The sequence below is a fragment of the Exophiala aquamarina genome (assembly GCF_000709125.1).
Source record: "Exophiala aquamarina CBS 119918 chromosome Unknown aczIA-supercont1.2, whole genome shotgun sequence".
In the NCBI taxonomy this organism is placed as follows: Eukaryota; Fungi; Ascomycota; class Eurotiomycetes; order Chaetothyriales; family Herpotrichiellaceae; genus Exophiala; species Exophiala aquamarina.
Genome location: NW_013550586.1, coordinates 3,112,908 through 3,127,618, shown reverse-complemented (window position 1 = coordinate 3,127,618; position 14,711 = coordinate 3,112,908). Strand labels below are relative to the sequence as shown.

The 14,711-nt window shown below is 50.6% G+C and overlaps 5 protein-coding genes across 5 annotated transcripts; 2 read left to right on the top strand and 3 right to left on the bottom strand.

Annotated features, from left to right (window-relative positions):
* Positions 1 to 2,575: 2,575 nt before the first annotated feature.
* A1O9_02947 (MFS transporter, NNP family, nitrate/nitrite transporter) lies at positions 2,576 to 4,165 on the top strand (the record flags this gene model as incomplete). The annotated part of the gene is made up of 2 exons (XM_013408517.1): positions 2,576 to 3,125; positions 3,183 to 4,165. 2 exons carry the CDS (start codon positions 2,576 to 2,578, stop codon positions 4,163 to 4,165), a joined length of 1,533 nt encoding a protein of 510 aa, XP_013263971.1.
* A 1,239-nt stretch (positions 4,166 to 5,404) lies between these two features.
* A1O9_02946 (uncharacterized protein) lies at positions 5,405 to 6,583 on the bottom strand (the record flags this gene model as incomplete). The annotated part of the gene is made up of 4 exons (XM_013408516.1): positions 5,405 to 5,798; positions 5,853 to 6,229; positions 6,279 to 6,346; positions 6,400 to 6,583. 4 exons carry the CDS (start codon positions 6,581 to 6,583, stop codon positions 5,405 to 5,407), a joined length of 1,023 nt encoding a protein of 340 aa, XP_013263970.1.
* Positions 6,584 to 9,709: 3,126 nt separating this feature from the next.
* Positions 9,710 to 10,945, bottom strand: A1O9_02945 (uncharacterized protein; the record flags this gene model as incomplete). The annotated part of the gene is made up of 3 exons (XM_013408515.1): positions 9,710 to 10,198; positions 10,278 to 10,807; positions 10,906 to 10,945. The coding sequence occupies 3 exons, from the start codon at positions 10,943 to 10,945 to the stop codon at positions 9,710 to 9,712; spliced, it is 1,059 nt and encodes a 352-aa protein (XP_013263969.1).
* A 375-nt stretch (positions 10,946 to 11,320) lies between these two features.
* A1O9_02944 (oxidoreductase) lies at positions 11,321 to 12,889 on the bottom strand (the record flags this gene model as incomplete). Its single annotated transcript, XM_013408514.1, has 1 exon — positions 11,321 to 12,889. One exon carries the CDS (start codon positions 12,887 to 12,889, stop codon positions 11,321 to 11,323), a length of 1,569 nt encoding a protein of 522 aa, XP_013263968.1.
* Positions 12,890 to 13,624: 735 nt separating this feature from the next.
* Positions 13,625 to 14,674, top strand: A1O9_02943 (uncharacterized protein; the record flags this gene model as incomplete). The annotated part of the gene is made up of 1 exon (XM_013408513.1): positions 13,625 to 14,674. One exon carries the CDS (start codon positions 13,625 to 13,627, stop codon positions 14,672 to 14,674), a length of 1,050 nt encoding a protein of 349 aa, XP_013263967.1.
* Positions 14,675 to 14,711: the final 37 nt, after the last annotated feature.

Here is a 14,711-nt window from a genome sequence, read left to right as displayed (position 1 = left end):
CAGAAGAGAGCTTTGACTGAAGGCAGGAATCACTCGCTCAATGTCGAGCCAAAATTATTTCTTGAGCCTTTGCGGGGATCTGTCTCACGAAACTTTTTTTTGGAGATTCGGTCTTGGCCAATTTGGGCAAGGTATCTAGGGTGAAGTATACACGGTCCGAAGGATACTACGGTGCATCATACACTAGGATTCTGCCCTGAAATTGGTACGTTCAAGATAATTGCACGTGTCTATTTTCTTTACCCTTAGCCCCGAAGCCTGGCCATGACTCAGAGTGCGGAGGCATGCACGATACCTAGATATCAGTAATGCTGAATGAATCTCACCTTGAGTTCGGCAAGGATCTCAATGTAATTTGTATCTTCTACCGTCCTGGCTACTCTACCTCTCGTTCTCATGAGCTCCAAAGCTAGCTTCCAGCTGAGGCGCCTCATGGATGGACTAGAGTACAAGTTTATCCTGTGAAAGGGCGAAGGACAAGCTTCTGTCTACGCTCGTGAAGATGGCGCAGTAGATGTTATCTACCACGACTTGTACGGATGGTCCACATGGCAACAATCGGATTGTGGTGCTGAATCAATCTTGACCGGACGTGTGTGGGAGACACTTCCACGCGACCAGGGAGATATTCCAACGGAAGGCGTTTGAGTCAGTCGAAAAGGTCCATAATCATACGTCTATGTGTTGGAGTGTCAAAAGTAGACCCGTGAAAGACATGGGCAGGAAACTGCAGGATGGACGACACTTGGTTCGTATCTTGCCAGAGCCGTCTCTCATGGACCCTTGATGGTTGCTGTGAGAAATACAGAAAATTGGCCATAAATACCAGGCGTTGCACAGTCAACCAGATTCGGTTTTGTGGACAACCCTTTTCATCCTCTCGGCCGTGTATTTTCTGTTATCAGCGAAGTTGTCGCATGCTGGGGCCACACAACAATTGGTCATGTTGTGTTGCGTTCCAGCGTTCCGCTCCTCGTAACCGCCCTACAAATGCGAAGCTCGACATTTCCTTTGCACTTAGAGCCATAAGAACCTGATCACTCCGGTGGGACGGCTGGGTTGCAATCAGGTGAGGGACATCGTGCGTTCAAGCAGAAAACGACATAGTTTCGACCTTACATCTGCCCACCATGTCTCCGAAAACGGCGGTGTATTTCCACGGAAAGCACATATGAAGACAGGTTTCAGCATATGTGCAATTAACAGGTCGCCGGAACTGAGTTCTAACCGAACATTTTCGCTGCTAGTACTTGTTGCCGAAAAAAAAAGGGTTTGACGGGGGGGCCATGGCGCCATCTATTCCAATACAAGCGACAGAGAGCGGCATGAAGCACAAACAGCGCCAGCAAGTGGTGGAAACGTGGAAAAGTCGGGGGCTTTAGACTCCACTGCCTCAATGGATGTGGTTTGGAGGAAACCATGATGGTTTGGGCTCTACGGCGCTTCAGCCACTTATGAGACTGAATTCAGGGACAACAGATAGCAAGAGAACCCTCGGAGAAGCAGTTCACAGTAGACTTACATATGGATTTCCTTATCTCTGAATCGTATCGGAATTTTGGGGTGAGATCAATCCTTATCTCTGTCGATATCAATGGGTCCACTCTGGATGTCTTGGCACCAAAGCCCTCAGCCTTCCCTCGACATTTTCGTCCTCCTCTGCTACCCCCGGCTTAGCTATCCGCAATTCCAGCTGCGATTTCAGACAAGCTGAGGAGATCTCTGGGGCTGTTGGTAGACTTGGCTGGCGTACTATATGCTCGATCGGCCTCTTGAGTAGACCACCTCTGCATATCGTAGACGTAGATCATCTGGTCGCGGATCGCCCCAGTGGTATTGAAAGTTACCGGGATAGGGTACTATGTCTTGAGACATCAAAAAACTCTTCCTAAGCCCTGATCCAGTGAATTTCCAAGTTACTTCATCGGTGCACATGTGCACAAGCTCGATACGCCATAGAAGTCCGTTCCTCAGGCGTCAGTATCTGTTGCATGTGAGGCTGACATCTGTAAACGCGGGATGATTCGGAAAGAGAACAAGGCGTATCACGGAACAAGAAGCGAATGATGTTTGATCTAGAACGCGGTACGGAGTAATTCGATTGTGGGAAGACTTCCAGGTGCACCATCTCCGTGGCATTGTGGCATTGTGTTAATGACGGCATTTGATGTGTTAAAACCGCGGAGACGGTGAGATGTGTCCCAGATCTGCTCGTCGACAAGCCAATCAACGGGGTCCATTCCATCGACGAGGCCTAGCGACCTGGATCTGCGGCGTGGAGGGTGATAAAGGGGAGACCCAGACTCGCTCCATGAACATTCGGATGTCACTGATATGGAGTCTTGGCGCCTCGGCACTGATAAACGCCAAAGCACCATCCTCACCATCCTCAACACATTACGGTAATTGCACCATACATGCGCTGTGTTATATTTATGCTGAGGGCCTCGCGATGATGGTAGGAAGTTTGTCTTCCTTCTTCACCATTGCTTGGTTGACAGCGGGATTGCACTTACCAGATTCCTTTGCAGTGAGACATTGTTGATTCAGCCGCAACACCTCATATTCGCCCATCATGTTCCCAGCCTCAGTTCTCTGGCGTGCGCCAGAGGTCAATCCGATCAATTACAAGGCTCGTTCCATACCAGCACTCAATCCCTTTGACATGTATGGCCGAGTTTTCTTCTTTTCCTGGTTTGGCTTCTTCATCGCCTTCTGGTCCTGGTATGCCTTTCCCCCGCTTTTGACGGTCACCATCAAGAAGGATCTGCACATGAGTACCGTCGACGTCGCCAATTCAAATATCGCCGCCTTGACTGCAACACTTCTCGTAAGATTCATCGCTGGACCATGCTGTGACCGCTTTGGTCCGAGATGGACATTCATTGGAACCCTGCTGCTCGGATCCTTACCCACCGCCCTGTCCGGTACCGCCAACAGCGTCGGTGCTCTTATCACCATTCGCTTCTTTGTCGGCATCCTCGGAGGGACTTTCGTACCCTGTCAAGTCTGGAGCACGGCATTCTTCGACAAGAACGTTGTTGGCACCTCCAATGCCTTGATCGGAGGTTGGGGAAATTCCGGAGGTGGAATAACGTATTTCCTGATGCCCGTGATATTCAATTGTGAGCAAGCCTCGTCGTTCTTGGAGAGTCCTATTCATGCTAACCTACCCATCTAAGCTCTTGTACACGATCGTGGACTGACACCGCATGTCGCATGGCGTGTCGCCTTCATCATTCCATTCATCCTCATCATTTCAACGGCCTTGGGAATGATATTTTTCTGCCCAGACACGCCAACAGGAAAGTGGAGCGAGCGACACTTGCACACAGCTCAATTATTAGCGGTGCAGGGTGTTGGCACCAGGACTGATTCCAAAGGCGTGGTCATGGATGAAGTTTCCAGCAGCGGCGTTTCGACACCAAGAGTGGACGAGGAGAAGGGTACCAAGCCTCCTCCCCCTACCACGCGCAACCCCGAGGCTCATATGCGGGAGGGTGAGATGTTTGAGATTGCACAAGGAGAGGTCATTCTGAAGCCCACATTCAAGGAAGGCTTGAAAGTGTTCTTCTCCTTACAGACTCTCTTCCACTGCGCCACTTACTTCTGTTCCTTCGGCGGTGAACTGGCCATCAACTCCTACCTAGGTGCTTATTACCTGAAGAACTTCCCCCATCTCGGCCAAACAGGCTCTGGTCGGTGGGCAGCCATGTTCGGCCTATTGAATGTGGTCACTCGGCCACTAGGAGGTGTCATTGGCGATGTCATATATAAATACAACAAATCTCTCTGGGCCAAGAAGGCGTGGATTGTGTTTGTGGGCATCGTCTCCGGCGCCTTCCTCGTCGCAATTGGCCTCACAGATCCGCACCAAGAGGCGAAGCTCTTTGGTCTAATCGCTGGTATGGCCGTGTTCCTCGAGGCAGGCAATGGTGCCAATTTCGCACTCGTGCCACATGTCCATCCCTTTGCGAATGGTATCCTGTCCGGCATCACTGGCGCCGCGGGCAACTTGGGTGGCGTCGTCTTTGCCATCCTGTTTCGTTTCCATGGCACCAACTACGCGGAGAGTTTCTGGATTTGCGGTGTCATGATCATCGCAATGAACATTTCGGTTTCGTGGATTAGGCCCATTCCCAAGGACCAAATCGGAGGGCGCTGATTTTTCTATTATTCTTTGGAAAGCGCATGTGCCATTTGGTTGCTAGATGTGGGTCTTTTTGTTGGCTAAGCGGGTTGCGTGTAGCCTGGCAGACGTCTTCGTGGAATACCCCCCGTTCAAAATCACGAATAGATATGATGACGACGAAGTAAGGATAGAAAATGGTCATGGATCTTCTCGGACATGTGGTGCTGGAGCAAGTGTGAGATTGGTGTAACGAAAGACAAAAGTTCAAATACTACTAGGACCTAACTGATCTCCGTGGAGTTATGCGAACACAGAGGCCGACGCGACCGGGACGGTCCCCATTCCTTTTCGCTAATTACGTCGAGTGTATCACGCAATTGGGTAAATCTATGCCCTAGTACTCCGTACATACATTCAGTAACCTTCCTCGGAAGCTTTTGGCCGTCAGTGTGCCAGGGTTGCTAAAATTGGCGGAGAGTTTCGTAGAGCCTTGAACAAGGGTGGTTTGACGTCCCATGTTTCCCAAAGGTTCAGGGTATGGTCCTCAAGTTCTCTCGCATAAGATGGTGAACAAAATGAAACAGTTCTCGAGAACAAGTGGTGATACCTTACCAAGCAAAGATCGGATCAGCATCAAAGAGGCGCATTATTGACTATACCCATCAAGCAGTGGGATGCTCAAAAGAAATCGTGCTGTGTCGCTCTGGTAAAAGGTGCGCCCCGCATTTCTGGTATTCTGCGTTTACCCATAGTATGCAAGATAACAAAGGTAAAGAAGAGCCTTACGCAAATTTCGGGACGCATCCTCATTTCGTAAGGACAGCTTTCAAGCGCTTTTCTAATTCGCTCAGATGGAGGTATAACGAGATCGCTAGAAATGCATACAACAGACAACCACCCTGTTCCCTAATTTTCAGAGCCATCCCTCAAGAGGCGCAAAATGTGCGCTATGATCCACCCATATGACCTCGTAACAACGTGGCAAGCATTCCTGGCCTTCCTGTTCGTATTTCACTCTGGCTTTGGTAATCTCCAACTTGTCCTGATCCCAAGTTTAAGTTGAAACAAATCCTGTTTGGTTTCGGAGATCAATTCTGGCTGTCTCTTCTTGATTCCTGCATCTGTGCCTCTCGTGTGAGGCCATGGTCACTCAGTGTATGTGTATGTATCTTTCTTGTACTCGTATCTTACATCATTCCCCGTTTGTTCCTGCCGCATTCGAGTGCCTGGAACTACCGCTAGAAGGAAATCAAGAGTCGAGATTATATGGGGCTAGGGACCTCCCTTTTCTGTGATGGTCCACTCTTGCTTGACTCGGATCGCGCCTGGGGTATGGGTGGTGTCGAGGCTGATTGTGTCATCATGACTCGCGTCACTCTCGATCTTGTTAACGTGAGACAGCTCGACAATGCTCTCGTTCTCGTTTCGATAGTAGGCGGCGCCTCTAGAAAAAGGGTCGGACGTGTGATCACGTCGCGTGCTTGTGAGAAGGCGTGGGAAGATGAGGGAGATGAGAGGTCGCAAGGCCGGGATACATGAGCAAGCAATTCCCACGTTGAGTTCACATGAACTCCAGGTGGCTGCTCCGACATTATCGTAGGTCAGATCGGTAGAGATGCTGGCAATGTAGAGGGCGTGAAGGCGCAGAATAGCTGTGATACACCCACTAGTGCCTCCGTCAGCCTTGGTCAAACTAGATGAGGTCAATTGTTACACATACAAACCACCCAGCGCAAAGACACCGATCAAACTGTATTTTTGCTTCCTTGGGAGCTGTAGATTCTTCAACACCGGCATCGGTAATAGCCAGACAGCCAGGTCGGTGACGATGTTGAATGCCGAGAAGGCGAACCAGAAAGCCATTAAATTGATGCAGTGACCACCTTCCACAGTCTTATCCCAGTAGAAGGGGACTGGGAGACAAGATACGGTTGACGTGACGACCATCACAATTCCACCAACCGTGACAATCCCTATCAAGCCCCACGCAGCTCTTCGATAGCTTCTGGCAACAAAGAACCTGAGGTATTGATACAGGATTGAGTCTTTGACGAACATGAGCCCAAGGTTGTAAACGATGACACTTGCATACAGCAGCTTGGACTAGATGAGCGACAGTCTGGAAGGCAGGGTAATATTGACTAACCTTCGATAACATTTCATTATCCTCCGTGCTGACAGTATCAGCATGTCTTCCCAGGCCATACTCCCGCTCTACCCTCTGGAATCAGCTGTCAGTCTTTCTGATACACGGTTCGAGCACTAACGAAGGCCTATAGTCACTGTCGTGCCAATCGACAGCAGGACTGCAATGATGGCGAAATAGTCTTCCGTTCCAGCTTGCTTGATGACCAAGAAACGAGAAATGCACCGAACCACGACGAAGAGAAGTGCCAACCCAGTGAACGCCGAAGCCGTGACAACAGCTTGCATACCACGGTCGAGACCCATCTTGCTTCGTCTGTTGGCAATTTCTGACAGCGCCGAGGGTCTCGAACTTGGACGAGGTTCAGGACAAATGGGTAGTTATAATTGTTCAGAGTCAAGACCGATAGGCCTGGTCTTTGGTTTGAAGGGTGAGCTTGGTATCTCCACCGCCCCGGACTCCCCACGCAAGCAAATCGCACGTCCAAGAAAGAAAAAGCGTTAGGACAGGGGAAATTGGCGGGAGGCAGTCTAGTAAAAAGCATATTTTGTGGCAATCTTCCCGTCAATTCGGGCAAGGTCTGCAGAGAGACAAGTGAGCTCCATTCTGCAAACTCCATTCCGGGGTATAGAGTGTGGCTAGCCACGGACAAATGATGAGACTGGTTCAAAACTGTCTGTGTACGGGCTAATGTTGGCTGCTTCAATAGGGGCGTGGTCGAGCCCGCTAAATATCTTCCCCGAGCCGTGCCCTGACGTTAAAGAGTCCATAAGCGAGCGAGTTGGACAAATACGAGGCAACCCAGTCGACTCGTCGTCCGCGCCTCGTCGAGCACTAGGTCACAGCAATTCGTAGCTGATGCGCCCCCAAATTTTGAACAATTAGGCTGTCTTCCCCTAACCGCATGGTGGTTGGGTCCCATCCTGTTTGAATGAACAAGAACTGAGTGTTAGTCCCTCCACATCTGCACCGTCCTCGTGGGGCCCGGGGCATCGGCCTGCTGGGGTTGACGGCCTGGAGGAATCACCCAGGGAGCGAGGAACCATGACATCCAGGGACCTACCGGCAATCTCTGACGGTGGGGCCATCCCTAGTCGGCCAGCCGGGTGCCGAAGGTTTGACCACCATGTGGGATAGTGCGTATCCAGGCTGTATCATGCCCAAAGAATCGCCGATCTTCAGTGGGAGAAGTCCAGAGTTTGATTTCAGGTACGAGGCACTCGTCGAGCCCTTGCACATCAGCGACAATTGTCGAATACAGCTGTGATGAGTTGCAAGTTTGCAATCCCTCCATGACGCCTCTGAGGATTCACCTGGACATACACAGGGATAGTCAATATACCTGTCACGCAACCTCGTCATCTCGACACGGGAGAAAGAACCAGCGGGGGACTTATGTACTAAGGTCCGGGGCAGAGACGCTTCATATTTCATGATTGCTCTCACAACAGGAGGTGATTCGTATCGTCTTCAACGAAGCGCCTGGCGACCCGTGGCGAGTCGAGTTGCCAAGCTCAATTACCTTACGGCCAGCACCAGAGTACGGATGACTTCGGGGAATCGAAAACGACAGAGATTCGTCTTGGTTTCTAGCCAATGTTGTACATTCTGGTGCTTTTCTTGGGTGAAAGTAGTGACGTGAGCACTCGCTTCGTCGTCCATGAGATGTGCCTCCGTCAAGAAGCAGGGCACCCCCACAAGGAGCTGCTGGAGGAAAAGCACGGGCACCCATAATTATCCAGCAACGAATTGCTCTAGAAGGACAAGGGTTCACATCTTCCTGCCGCTGCAACTCCTTGAAGGAATTCGTCCTGGTGATTAGGTTGCTTGGCAGGCTTCCTTGACCTGACGCTTAACCAGATCGCGCCAGAGGCTTGACCGGCTTCCAATCCGACTTCTAGAGTACTCCTGAGTTCGACGGTGAGTTCGTCTACAGTAGGTAGGCTTGGGATGCCTTTCGAATACGAGGTTCAGGGATGGGCTTTGCAGGTACGGGATATGGAGCAGGGAAGGCGCACGGCGCAATCGATTTCTTGTGGTCGACGGTGCTGCTGTCTCTCCGTCCTCGCCTCTTTGCATTCCATACGAGGTTTTCTGGAGAGTCACGACGAGTAATCCTTACGGGCTTGTAGGTCACTAACCAGGGTCCCCTTAGACCGGTCCCTCTCACCTTTATCTTTGAGTCCGAAGCAGCAAGGCTCCTATTCCTGCCGAGGTCCGTTTGTCGAAGCACTCGTATCGAGTACCGCCGTGGAGGCGCTCTGCAAATCGTGGCCCCAGCTCAGAAAAGAGAGGCAAACTTAGATGTCGTGTGGCTGTAAGGGTACGCGTGGTTGAGTTTGAACACGTCATGTAAACTTTCCGTAAATAAAAGGTCTACGTGCCTCTTTTTGAGAAGTTCCCTTAAACAGCTGTCTGCCATCGCGAGGTCGTCGCTTTACCCGTCTACCCGTCTACTTAGTACTCGTCGGCGTTGGTTCCACTCTTGATGGCCTACGGAGTGCTGATACAGTATTTAATATTCGGGAATTGCCTCATTTATCGAATCGGGTGCCTTTTTTCCCCGTCACACTAGTCAACGGTGCCAGCTCTTCTACACCGGACTTGGCCCTACTATTGGCCTGCAACATGGTACAAGGGGCGTTCCAGCCTCAAGCGGGACAAATCCTCGGGTTTATCTCCCTTTTTAGGAGCAGCAAGTTACGAGGTTGACATGGAGCTACAGGAGATGCTAGATTGTCTCTGTGAGTGATAATACGACGTTGTTTCATCCTAAAAGGTATCCATGCCATGCATATCTCGTGCTTCAGGACGAGAGACTCGTGAACAATATCTATCACATGTAGGCGGAGCATCGGAAACCCACATTTTTTCCTGTGGCTGCCATCTATCTACACATCATTCAATGTTAGTAGATGGCCCGAATCTTTCTATACGTTCCAATTCACGCCCCCATGACACTGAGTCTCAAGCCAAAACTGATTCGACTTCCATTTGAGCGAGCCAAAATAGGTATTCAAACTCATCTCATATGTCCAGCAAGACAGCCCCTTTCGCCGCTGAACACCATGCCCTCTCTGGGACACGCATCAGATGATATGCACGGGGGTCAGAAGATATATTTGCTGCACTAGTTGATTAAGACATGAATTGATATTTGCTGAGGGTGCTATCCTGGGTCGTACATGCTGCGGGACCACTTCAGTCATATCGTTTAAATCCAGAAGGCAATCATGCCAAATGCATCATCAAGATGTACAACACACAAGGGACGCTTCTCCAGAGTGAATTGGCTCCGACATCCTGAACAATTGGCACCGTCCTTCGAATCCAAGGGACCCCGGAAGCTCCGTGAACAATATTTGAATATCAGTGCAAGGCTGAATAATCCACCCAGTGTTACCCGGCCTAACCTGCATCGTTGTACCGGTTCACACCGCGTTTGATCGAGGCCCCTGCTTCATTTCCCTAGCCGGGCCCGGGATAACCTGGATGCCGTCCGCAGCTGTCGTAGCATTGACCCCTGAGCTTGTCGAGGTCTTGACCTCAGCCGTCGCCCCTCTGGGCGTTGTCTCTTCATCGTCGACATCGTGAAGGGCCTCACCCTCGGCGTTCAACTTCGTCCAGACGATGATGATAGCCACGTAGATGACAACTACCAAAGTGGCTATAGCACCGTATGCTACTTTTGGCCATTGTGGCCACTTTGGTCCGGGAATGGATTCGGCGAAATGGAAGCCCAGCCCACCATTCACAATTCCGGCCGCCAGCAAGAAACGGCCGAGCCACAGGTGAACATATCCGACATATCGAACGTTTGGATATCGTTCAAACAAGTAGTGGTTGAGCAACTCAGTCACTGGTTGCACGGCCATGAGTGCGAAGATAAATATGCCGATTATCGGGTGATATTTACTTAGCTGCAACCAACTAGTGAGCAACACACTCTCGAACAGGGTGATACCACAATATCATCTGACCCATAGAGCTACTACTTACTGCGTGAAGGTGCTTTGCTATGTATATTCCCATCCCTGCAGCTGCGGTGAAAAGAACATAGCCGACTCCCTGCAAGATAACATGAACCCACACGATATAAGAATATCTCTCAAGCCGAGGATCGAAGATGCGAATAATGACGCCTCCGATGGGGAAGAACAGCAAGAACGCGCTTGCTGCAAGTGCGGCGTGCGCAATTCGCATGGGAAGAACGTTCTTTGGTATGCGAAACACCCACTCTGGGATTTGCGGTGGCTTCGTGCCAGTTGTTGGCCAATTTGGACGCCAATGTGGAGGGCCGGCACCAATGGGAGGCCAACTGACCGTTGGAAATGCGCCACTTGACCACGCTGACGAAGGTATTATAGCATCGGTAGGAGGCCATGGAGGTGCGCCTGCGCCAGTTAGAACGGCCTCTGTCGGGAATGTAGCCGACGACGTCGTTGGCGTCGTTGGCGTCGCTGTCGAGCCTTTCGGCCATGGTGTTGCGAAAGTAGTCGGGGTTTGAGACAAAACGAGAGTGGGTGGAACTGCTACATGTATCAGCACAGGCAAACATTCATGCTCGTCTTTCTCTGGGGCACGCAACTTTTGCGCTTTCCTGTAGAAAGCTCCTTAGGTCACATACCAGTGGACAGCAGCAAGTTGATCAGGGATTTAGTCTTCATCGTGGCTGTATCTGACGTCGAACCGTGTAAAGGATTCCCTGATAAGTCAATTCCGCACGTTGGAGCAACAAGACGCAATTAAGATAGATTGATCAAATCCATTCGTCTCCCGCATACTTCTGTTTCGATTTCTTGCATGCAAAGGTTCGAACGCGATCAGATCACCTTGACCGGCCGATTGGAATGTGGACACCGCAACCAGCCGCAACCTGCAAGCAGACATTCTTCTAGAGCACGTTCATTCGCCAACCCCAGAAAATTCAGAGAGGCTTCTCGAAACAGACGACTGTTTGCGAATGTTGTCTTTATTCATGATTATACCATGATGTCAATCGTCAGATGATATCCACCACGACCTTCTTTCCATTGTCAATTTCAATCTGCATTGACCACATCCGGCATTGCACTCTGCCCATTCTTCGCCCACCATTGGGCCCAGTTGACCACTTTTCTTTCCCTTCTGGCCTCCTCTGCTGCAAAGACAACCGCATGACTCAGGATGATTTCGGCAAGATCACAACCCACCAGTTCTCTCTGTGCTTGTGTGACATCCATTGTACCTTCATCAACGTTCTGTACAGCTTGAACGAATGCACCTGCCAAACCCCAATCGCCCCCACCATGGCTCTTCTCGACCTCTGGGTCTTGTTTGGGGATGTCGTGCATGGTTGTTACGCCATCCTCGAAGTTATGTACCGTGATTGTGTGAGAATCGTAGGCTATCTCACCCAATGAACCATAGATCCTGCCTCGGCGTTCACATTGAGACTGAGTGGGGTAAGTCATGTGGAAAAGTGCCGTTTTTGGTCCCCTGCCTCTCTCATAGCCGGGCAGGGGATCGTCTTCCCAAGCCAGGGTTACAGTTTGATCGTCCACGACGTCGTTGTCAGATTCGTAAACACATCGACCGTACCAACTTCTACTAGCAATCTTATCATCAGGCGTTTGAGCTTTGTCATAGTCTTCTCCTAGCCTTTCCATGAGTTGATCTTCCGCCGAGCTCCATCCTTGGTGTTGAACAATATCTTCGATCTCAGGGACCACAATCTTTAGAGGCCAGCCAGTGTCCTTTTCTGTCCGAAGCCACCTATCACGGTATATCTTCTTCGCAGAATATATGCAATCAGGCTCGGCGGGGCAAGATAGACAATTTGTGGAGAGGGCTGCCTTTTTCGGTTTCCTTGCCCTTCGAAAATGTGTTACAGCCCCTGTGCTAGAGATGGTAGAGGGAAGGTGGGGTTGATTACCAGTAAGGGAGCTCGGTGAGCAAAGGAGCCAAAGAATAAAATCAATATCATGCCCAGACTTTGTCAGCAGTGATCCCACTCCTTCAGGTGTTGCACGGCGCCAATTGCCCCGCACGTAAGAATGTGAGAAGTGCCACCAGCCGATGGGCTCAGTATGCTCAATTGAGACAATCTCACCAATGACCTTCTCGGACGTGAGGAGTCTGCGCAGCATGATATTGTGTGGTGAGTAGTGCAGGACATGGCCAATAGACACGACCTTGGGTGGGTATTTGGAGAGGGCTGACGAGATCGAGAGACAATCTGACAGTGAGATGGCCAGTGGCTTCTCGCACAAGATGTGCAGGTTCAAAGGCACAAGTGCTCGAATGATGGGTGCATGGCTCTCATCAAGTGTACAAATGAACACACCCGTGATTGGGATATAGCAAACAACCTCCGAATCGTTTCGCCTGCGTATTTCCCACTCAATCCACTCTTGCCACCCAGCAAAGCATTGATGTGGCTGCGGTGTCCCGTCTCTTCCCCAGATATATCTCTGCCCAAACTCTTGTCTCTTGAAAGGATCGACCTCAGCCACAGCAGCGATAGATCCTGAAGTCGAGGCCTCCACCGCCCGGGCGTATGCATTCCCTCGAGATCCAGCACCGATTACTAGGAACTGGGGCGGGTCATGGAGAGGTGTGAGAGAACCCATCATTAGCCAGATTCTAGGTCATAAGATGGTAGGAGGAAATGCAGGCCAGCTGCAGCCAAATGCGGTCGACCCTGGTTCACAAGTATTCTGTCCATGTCACCGCCTGGCGGCACGGCTGGGGCACTTGGTGGGGGTGGTGGTGGTGTGGTGATGAGACTGTGAGATGCAACGTCAATAAGCAGCACGTGATTGGTCAGCCTTGCTCGGGTATATATACATCCGCAAGGCTGCGAACGTTTGCTGTCTTTTGAAATGCCTTTGCCCAAGTTCTCCCCTCAGCTCGCTTGTTTCAAGCCTCTAATTTCCATCATTTCCTGCGAGGCATTATCTACCAGGCTCATCGGGATCCATAATGGGCCATGGAAATTGTGCAAGTCAGTTTGTTATTGGTTTTCTGGGACCACAAGAATTTATCGTAGCTGTTGCCAGCCGCCTGACGGAGTCTTGACACCGTGCTATATCAAAACGATGTTGCTGAGCCGGCGGTGGGCCGACACGACAACCCTGGGGCATCTGGAACGTTCGTTTCGAGTATGCATGGATTTACTATCAACAAACCCTGGCCTCGCTGGTAAAAGACGGGTGACTACTACTCCTTTCTCTGGGGCAGTGAAGGCTTCCTTCTGGAGGGGCGGCACTTCCAAAGGCGTCTTTTTCAACCTTTGTGACCTGCCGGAGTGGTTTCAAACAATCTTAAGATCTGGCCGCGCTCCTGATGAATCTCAGTTTAGGAAGATGGAGAAATTCTTTGCCGCTGTTATGGGTTCTCCCGATCCTTACGGTAGACAGCTCAATGGAATGGGCGGTGGAGTCTCCTCTCTCAGCAAGGCCATGGTGGTTGGACCACCCACCCAGCCTGGTGCAGATATCGAATATACATTCTTCCAAATAGGAATCAAGAATGGAAAACTAGACATGGCCGGGAATTGTGGGAATCTCAGTGCCGCTGTTGGCCCCTTTGCCTTGGATGCTGGCATTTATGCAGCCCGGGATCCAATTTCAGATACGAGTGGGCAGCCGCTCAAAGATCGACAAATGACGATGCGAATGAGAAACACAAACACCCAAAAGATCATAGAGTCTACCTTCAGGACCTTCTTCACCAATGGCCACTGGCAATTCCAGCAACTTGGAGATGCCACGATCGACGGAGTTGCGAGCACGGCATCCAAGATCACCCTCTCATTTCTTGACCCGGAAGGCTCTAAGACTGCAAGTGCTTTCCCAACGGGAAACCTGACCGATATCATTGATGTGGGCAGCTTCTCTGTTGAAGCATCATTGGTTGATGTGAGCAATCCTGGTATCTTTATCAGAGGAAACGATATTGCATGGAAGCCAAATGCCACTCCGGAAGACATGAACGCAAATCAGCCTCTGTTGGACACACTCGAAAAGATTCGTCGGAGAGGCACAGAAATCATGGGACTAGATCCTAACATCAGCAGCATCCCCAAGATTGTCCTGCTTTACCCACCTACAACTGATAGAATGGATATTACTTGTCAAGCGCTTTCGATGGGGCAAGCGCATAAAGCAGTCCCGGCCACCCTTGCTTTGAATCTGGGCGTTGCATGCAAGCTAATGGGGACCATTCCATTTCAACTATCACAACACCTCCATCTGACGAATACCATTATTGGGCATCCCTCTGGCACCCTAGAAGTAGGCGCAACGATCGAAAACGGCAAAATCAAGAGTGCCAATCTTATCAGAACCTCTAGATGTCTCATGGATGGGTATGTCAACACCCTGAATGGCGATGAGAAGCACACAAATCAGTGAACTCTACTTTTAAACGCGTCGCCTCGGTGTCCAGTAT